Genomic DNA, 8,469 nt, shown 5'->3' with positions numbered 1-8,469 from the left:
ATATAGGAGTCTCTTTCTTCGACTTCTTGCTCTACTAGCTCCTGTGATATAGCTGACATAATAGTTGTTGAACGTCTGGAAGGCATATAAATGTTTGTTCTATCACGGTAAGAACTGTTCAACTGCCATCCACTAAGCATGCGTATCTATTGGCAGAGGGCTTTGTTGATCGTTTGCTTGGACAACAATCACCCATAAATATTTTCTTCAGAAACGAATGATTCCCACGCTGTTCTTACGTCTGGTAAGCTTTCTTTCCGATCACCGGCCGACAGATCGCTGGACAGGTTATGCTCTTACAAGAACTCTATATTTCACAGTAGGTCACAAACAGCGAAGTATTCTCCCGGCAGGTCGGCCGTCCTTAGACGTTCGGGTTGAAGCGGGCCCAGTTGCGGATCTCGTTGAAGAAGGCGTTACCGGGGCAGGCGGTAGCGACGGCCTGTCGGTGTCCGATCAGCCAGTAGTTGGAGGCGATATGGCCGAGCGAGACGCCGCAGCTGATCAGCTGCTGGGCGGCATTGCGGGCGGCCGCATTCGGGATGCCGTTGGTGAACGTGCCCATCACACCCATGCCGACCGAGCGATCGTTGTAGCCGGGTGCGTGCGCCCCCTGACGACCCCAGCCGCGGCCCTCGTACGCCGCACCGTTCTCGCCGACCAGGAAGTTGTAGCCGATGTCCGCCCAACCGTTGCCGTCCATGTGGAACGACTGGATGTTGCGCATCTGCTGGGCGCAGGCCGCATCCGTGGTGCAGTGCGCACCGGCCGTATGGTGCATCACGACCCACGGTGCCGGACGGATCGGCAGCTGGGAGGTGCTGGCACCGCGCGCTCCCCACTGGGCGCGCGTCACAATGCGCGGACACTGGGCCGACACGCCCGCCAGGCAGATGGCCGCCAACACCAACACGGACGCGAACTTGTTCATCTTTGTGCAGTGCAAAACACTTCTGGACGTCGCAATAGTAACGGTGGAAATGTGGCCTTGCTTGACCTCGGTCGGGAGGTTTTATAGACATCCACCCGCAATCTCCGGGGCACTTCAACCTTTTTTGGCGCCCAAAACATGAAGCGTGCCGTGTGAAAATCGCCCGATACAACGTCACACTACATTTGGCCCCGGGGTTGATAAGGTCGCTCGGATTAGATTAGCCAGATGCGTTCGAATTGGACCGTTCGGACTCCCGCAAGGACTACCGGGGTTCGGGAGGATTTCACGATAAGATAGCGCACCCAATTCCGCGGGGCCAATTGGGACGGTAAGATGACGTAGGGTTCATCGCTTATGTGTGTCGTTTTAGGCGCAATCATGATGTGCCGGCTTGAAAATGCTACCGAATTGTAAAGTATTTGTACGTCCCCTTTCGCGTTCTGTTAGTAACGATTATCAAGGCGTATCAATCACACCCAGTGCCGGTAGGGTTGGGTGGTTTATTGTGGTTACCTACGGTGCTACCGGAGCGTGGCCAACGAGCGCCTCTCTCGGCGATTCCGAAATAGGCGAGCTGAAGAATAGCACGGCTAGAATTAGCGATTACCGTCCCTTAGGACCATTCCAGCAGTTTCGAGGACATTGTAGTCGAACAGGTGATACGAGCAACTGAGGCCCGATAGCGCTCTGATAAAAGGTTCCTTTGGACCCAAACGCGTATGGTGGGATGTATCGGGGAGGTCCATCGCGTAGACAGCAGGGTGGGGTGTAAGAAGACATGGCAGATAGAGGCGAAGAGTACATCATGCGAAGGGAGACTTGCGATAAAACAAGAGCGAAAGTTAGAATGATGAGCTTCTGTGGAGTCTTGTCCAAGAAGTCGACAGCGATCAGAATAGGTTGGCCAACTACTACGGAGGGTGGACTCGGACTCAGCAGCAAGCAAAGCCTGCAGGTAGCCTCTCCGCCTCGGTCTCTGAGGCCTAAGAACTTGTTGGACTTGACAATAGCATTGTCAACAGATGTCCATTGAAAGAGCTTGTCTCATCCAGCCATACTCGACTTATGGCAGTGTCTTGCAGGGTCTGATCATATTGACCTGAAGACGCTACCTTGAAGAACCCTTGAGCAACCAACAAAAGCAGTCGGAACTCTGTACGATCTGCCATGGACATATGATTCGAACAAAGTCAGTAGCAGACCCTCGAAGTCTCAAGAAGCAGAAGAATGTCTAAAAGCGCTCTAATATCCGTTTAACCTACAGCTCTGGCCGGACACCATTTTAGGAATTGCAGAGAATACCAGACACAATTCATCTCTGGATACAAACATTAAGTTCCAGTGAATTCCTGAGCGCGATCCAGAGATTAGCCATTCATCATCATCAACGCCATCACTTCATCTCAATGTCTCTCCTGTCACGCCTCCTCTGTCCATGTGGATAACCTAAAAGGACTTTACGGGCTGGGTTGTCCGGTGTCATTCTAATGACCAGCCCAAAGAGCATTTTAAAGGTGGGATCAGTTCGTCATCTTATACTACAAGCGATCTACTAGGGTCGTCTACTCCTAAGGAACATCTACAACTAGAGTCGTCTACTACTAGGGACATCTACTACTAGGGACAAAGCTAATAGTGCCAGACCTGAGAGCATTTTAAAGGTGGGATCAGTTCGTAATACTACATCAGTTATACTACAAGAGATCTACTAGGGACATCTACTACTAGGGTCGTCTACTACTAGAGTCGTCTACTACTAGGGACATCTACTACTAGAGTCGTCTACTACTAGGGACATCTACTACTAGGGACATCTACTACTAGGGTCAAAGCTAATAGTGCCAGACCTGAGAGCAATATCAAAACACCTTTAAACCTCCTCTTCACAAAGCGTTTACTCTACAATGCGAGTTCTCTCTACGAAGGCTCGAACTGGGTCAACTGGTGCCGAAGAAGTTGCCACCATTCGTTTAAGGTAATGTTTCAAAACTACTTGCTCTTTGGATCAATGAACGCTAGCTTACTACTTCAGACGGCTAAGATTACAAACGAGGCCCACAATGGCCGCTTTCTCGTGGTGTCTCATGCCACTACAAACGTACACCACGACGGTTGTTCCCCCTCGACAAGGGGAACCTCTTCACTCATCCCAACCAACAACAACAAAAAACACGACTCTATTTACACGAAAAGACATGTGTAACTACACGAACTACACGATCAGCAGATCAGGGCCGGACCTGCCCTGGGCCGGGTGAGGTGAGTGAGTGACTGAACTACGCTGCTGCCCAGTAGTGTGTCCCTGTTCGGGGTGCATCTTCCACTATCTTATCGTGTGCACATTAAAGCGTGAACCTGCTTTGCGCGAATCCCATTTTCCCACGAACACGAACCCCGGGGCGGGGATTTTTTCGACGCTGTCCCGATTAGATCGCCACTGTGGAATTCGAGCACGTGGGACGAATGAACATCCTTACCTACGCGCCGTATCGGAAGTGTCTGGCGCACCGTTGTAGGACACGCATTTTTTGGGAAAATCCACCACCGGCTGCTTATCGCATTATCGGTCCGTGGCGTAGTTAGACGACCCGGGAAGAAGACTACTGTGCGTCGTCCATTGCCAGTGCTCAGTGAAGAAGTTAACGAGCCCCAAAGATGGGTTCAATATTCGCCTTTAACAACGCCCGCGGTTGATTAGCGCGTGAGAAGAGCTTTTGGCCGTTCGATTACGATAAGGAATCTGCTAACAAAAGCGATCAATTAGCGTTCCTGATAATGGCGGGGGAACTGGGGAGTATATAAGACCCACCCGGCACCGCCCACATACGACAGTTAAGCGTTGGAAGTCCTCCTCACCCCGGTTAGTTACTTGGCACTGGCAAGAAGATGAACAAGTTCGCGTCCGTGTTGGTGTTGGCCGCCATCTGTCTGGCGGGCGTGTCGGCCCAGTGCCCGCGCATTGTGACGCGCGCCCAGTGGGGAGCGCGCGGTGCCAGCACCTCCCAGCTGCCGATCCGTCCGGCACCGTGGGTCGTGATGCACCATACGGCCGGTGCGCACTGCACCACGGATGCGGCCTGCGCCCAGCAGATGCGCAACATCCAGTCGTTCCACATGGACGGCAACGGTTGGGCGGACATCGGCTACAACTTCCTGGTCGGCGAGAACGGTGCGGCGTACGAGGGCCGCGGCTGGGGTCGTCAGGGGGCGCACGCACCCGGCTACAACGATCGCTCGGTCGGCATGGGTGTGATGGGCACGTTCACCAACGGCATCCCGAATGCGGCCGCCCGCAATGCCGCCCAGCAGCTGATCAGCTGCGGCGTCTCGCTCGGCCATATCGCCTCCAACTACTGGCTGATCGGACACCGACAGGCCGTCGCTACCGCCTGCCCCGGTAACGCCTTCTTCAACGAGATCCGCAACTGGGCCCGCTTCAACCCGAACGTCTAAAGATTGTAGGCAAATGTATCCCTTCGTTTATAAATATAAAGTATAGTGTTAGGAATATCTCTTTTACAAAACAGTACGGCGAGTCGTTTCATTTAGTAGACGGTATGCGGTTTAAGTTTTGGTGGAGACTCACAGAGTGTTTGACGTATTGCCATGACTCAGGGAATTTAATACCTAATGGGGAACGATAAGACCCTGGCGTAAAGGTAGACGGCGTGTAATGCTATTGATCTCTGGAGACGCTCATTTCTGAGGTCTCTTCCTTCTTCTCCAACTGATAACACTTTTGGCACGTCTTCAACTTCCTCTATTCTTTAAAGAACTTCATAGCTCGTTAAGGGTTCATGTGAATCACTATGAAGCTACGAAGCTTCTTAAGAGTTTTGGACCATCATTGCACATGTACAAACCACAGTGTGCCATGGTTCTTCACATCTTCACTTCATGGTGCGTTAACGCCAATATGTTGGACAAATCGATCCAAGCAGTTAGAAACTTTCATTACATTTTGTTCTGGCTTTTGTATATCGGACGAACCTCAGGAAAATAGTATACCGAGTTCTTCGTGACGCTAGTTATAATATTTGGACTAGAATACACATCTCATCTCAGGAATTTGGACGCCTTTGGTAACAGTAGCTATACAATAGTGCTATGTGGTGTTACAGTAGTTAACAGTAAAGTCTTGTAAGACGAGATAGAAACAAGTTCTACGAGGGAAATAATTTAAAATAACAAAAGACTCAAGTCGTTCAATGGTTCGTGGTATAAGCGAGGAACCCCTGGAATATTTAAGATATTCCTTTACAATAAAGTTTAACTTAACTATTTAGACTATTTCAACCCTTACGAGACACTATTTGCGTGAGTGATCTTTAGGCTCTACTAATGGTCGGACAATAATTGATAAACAAATGCCATTGAAGTTAATATAAAGATGAATTTATTAGACTTTTGTTTAGTTTCAAAATAGCATCAACTAACATGGAACAGTTGCTTACATTTCGATGGAAAAGAGTAGTTAACAGACAGTTTAATCTAACATTGCTTCCTTTTTGTATGTATAAACATTCTCGTTAACATTATCCGTCCGCTTATTGTCATTAGATTTAGAATTCCAACTTTAAGATTCATAATAGATGAAGATTTCATTCGAAAATTGTTATTGTCATCAATTTGTCTTCTTGCGTGTCTTGTTGTACCAACTAATCACATCACGTGTACTGTGTTGAGCATGGAATTATTGTCAGCCGTTGTAGCTTAGTCATTTGCTTTAGTTGCGCTTTTTGGCCGGGCTTGGCGGAGGTTTGGCCGCCCCCGATGGGAAGATGATAAACAGCGACAGCTGTACCGCACTCAGCGCGAGCGCCATCAGATTTTGTACCTTGAATGAGTTCCGACGCGTCAGAGAACTGGTCGCGTAGAAAATGATTGCGTGTGTCCTGGCATACATACCACTAGGAAGTTGCTGCGCAGAATGATACCGTACAGTAGCCAGCAGAAGGAAACAACTGCACCGAGAAAGATGATCGGGAATGGAAGCCCTTCCGTGCTTTTGTTCTTCAGAATGTCACTCTGGAAAAGGAGGATTAAATGATAACGTTGATTAGTTCGTTTAATGCACAAAATGCTTCGCCCTTCATGTGTTCTTACCAATCCCAGCAGCGGCATACCGACTAAACTCCACAACAATCCGGTCAAAATGACACCGAAACGGAATTCGACCAGCTTCGGATCTTCGTACTGTATGTACGACAGGACACCAACGGTAAACGCACCGGCCAACCCAATCTGACCCCAAACGGCCGTCTTCCGCGGTCCGTCCGTGTACAGATAGAACCCACACACGTACAGCAGATTCAGCGCCAGCCCGATAAAGTTCACCCGAATCATACCGTCGTCCCGCAGCATCTGGCCAAACTGTATGTTCAACAGGCAGAACACGGTGCAACCAAGGAAGGGCAACACGGAAAAGCCCTTCGTGTTACCCTGGCGTCGAATTTCGTTCAAGGCCAACACTCCACTGAAGAACTGCACCACCGTTACGATGGCCGCCGTCAATCCGACCGTATCCTTGTACGGTTGGAGCGCAACGGCGATCGAATCCATCGCGATCGGAGTCCTCGAAGATATACGGATCAAGCAAACGATCGTATTCGAAGTGTCTTACGTAACGAGCCGTTTGAGCGGGGTTGGTGAGCGATTAACGAACGCCGAAGAATGTACCGTTTGCCACTTTTTGCTTTTCTTTTCCAAATCAAACTTCCCGCTGGTTGCCTGATAAGCGGGCAAGATTATCTCCAGCTTGCTTGCACAGCACGAGACGTTCCGGTTGTTTTGGAAGGGAAACAATCGCTCCTCAGTGAAGTATTGGCCTCGAACATTTGACGATTTGAAGTTGTTTGATGCGGTGGACTGGCAGGCCCAGGCGGAGTTTGCAGCGGGACGACGGGTATGTTAATCGGCTAGCGCCACCTTCAGTTGATCTGAATTCTACAGACCGGATTTGTGAGGAGTACCGTTTTACACCCCTTCTGCTCTGGGATTCTGTTTGTTTATATTTTGATGGGCAGTTTGACGTTTGTCGGTAGCCAAACGTCAAACGAAAATGCACAATCAATAATACTCAACACCTAAGGGCTTTTCGTTTAAAAATACCGTTTACAACCTATTGAATCGGTATAGAACGACCGACTGGAAGCCAGCAACCTAGCGCTTTTCTCAACAACTTACGAAATTTAGGACGACTTCTGAGTCATGATCTCTCTCTCTGAGGATTTACTTATAGAACATGGTCCCCGAAGTTTCCTCCTGCGAGTCGCGGATGGTCTTTTCCAGCGCTTGGTTGAAAGGTAGACAAGCTAGCCCATCTCCCTGGTAGCAAAGGTCTCTGACAGTTTTCCGACCACCATCGCCTGGTGGCCTTGAAGTCAATAAACAGATGGAAGGTTTTACGTAATGTATACATTGAGTTTTTATTTCATTCGTTTTCCATTTTACTGAATGAAGTCATCCTCGACTTTGCTTCCTTTTTCAATGCTGTCTACACTATCCTCCATTCTCTCGGGTACAAGAAAAAGGCTAACGAGAATCTAATAATAAATAATGTTTTGTTTGTTGTCTTCTTTCTGTTCTGTTTTACAACGTCTATCGCCCTTTCGTCTGTACCCTTGAATGTTTACCGTTTCCCAATAATTAACGATAGTTCACGCCTGTAAGCGGTTTATCCATCCCCGCACTATATGTGATTGAGTGTTCTGCTATTTTGTATAAATTCTTACATAGTATAACTACTTTTTTTATGCTATCGCCAAAACAAAAAACACCACGATTTTACTAATTTAACAAAAAATAATAAAGAGCAGATTAATCAAATCTTCACTCACTAGCACCGGGAAAAGTGCTGGCAAAAAAGGGATGAAGCAATACGAAAATATACCATAATGGGCAGTCTTTTGTAACAAGCGGGGTTCGCATTACTGTCGCAAACCCTCATTTACTGCCACTCCAAAACGCCTTTCCCTCTTTCCAAATTGTGTCGTTGTGCAGCAAATTTTGCACCATTATCACACGTACGTATTACTCCTTATTCTGATTTTCAGTCAAATGTAACGCTTAAAACGTTTGCTTTGTGTTGCTTTGCCCCTTCGAACACTTTTCGCATTTGAATAATTACCAACAGCCGAAATGGACGTCTCACCCCTTATCCTAAAACATCGCATCGTTGGAAAACTTTTCCAGCAATAAATGGCCCCCAACATTTGTTTTCACAGACTATTGCTTTCGTATAACCCCCGCCCCACCTAGAAACTCCCACCGAATAGCGCACTTGCGATTTATGTTCCTCTGTGTGTTCACTATCTTAATTTCTTTATCATACTGTATGACCTAACCGGTTGCACATTCACGCGAAACACTCACACACCCCCTTGCAATATGTTGTAACACATTAACAGGAGGAGGTTCGAGAACATCGTAGGATCACGAACGAACGGCAAACATACGACGGGTTCGTTCATTGGTTTGCGTTACTCTTACTCGCTAGACCTAACACGCGGATTATTAGGATCGATTTGGGTGAA

At 48.3% G+C, this 8,469-nt stretch overlaps 3 protein-coding genes across 3 annotated transcripts; 1 reads left to right on the top strand and 2 right to left on the bottom strand.

Annotated features, from left to right (window-relative positions):
- Positions 1 to 364: 364 nt before the first annotated feature.
- Positions 365 to 931, bottom strand: LOC128715979 (peptidoglycan-recognition protein SC2-like). The gene has a single exon (XM_053810900.1). The coding sequence runs from the start codon at positions 929 to 931 to the stop codon at positions 365 to 367; it is 567 nt and encodes a 188-aa protein (XP_053666875.1).
- A 2,889-nt stretch (positions 932 to 3,820) lies between these two features.
- On the top strand, positions 3,821 to 4,387 carry LOC128715661 (peptidoglycan-recognition protein SC2-like). Its single transcript, XM_053810571.1, has one exon. It carries the CDS (start codon positions 3,821 to 3,823, stop codon positions 4,385 to 4,387), a length of 567 nt encoding a protein of 188 aa, XP_053666546.1.
- Positions 4,388 to 5,660: 1,273 nt separating this feature from the next.
- On the bottom strand, positions 5,661 to 6,496 carry LOC128714388 (sugar transporter SWEET1-like). Its single transcript, XM_053809263.1, has 3 exons — positions 6,041 to 6,496; positions 5,843 to 5,962; positions 5,661 to 5,771 (listed from the first exon to the last, which is right to left on the bottom strand). The coding sequence occupies exons 1-3, from the start codon at positions 6,494 to 6,496 to the stop codon at positions 5,661 to 5,663; spliced, it is 687 nt and encodes a 228-aa protein (XP_053665238.1).
- Positions 6,497 to 8,469: the final 1,973 nt, after the last annotated feature.

The sequence above is a fragment of the Anopheles marshallii genome, chromosome 3 (assembly GCF_943734725.1).
Source record: "Anopheles marshallii chromosome 3, idAnoMarsDA_429_01, whole genome shotgun sequence".
Lineage (NCBI taxonomy): Eukaryota > Metazoa > Arthropoda > Insecta > Diptera > Culicidae > Anopheles > Anopheles marshallii.
Note: the sequence above shows the minus strand (reverse complement) of the source record. Positions and strands in the feature narration are given on the sequence as shown.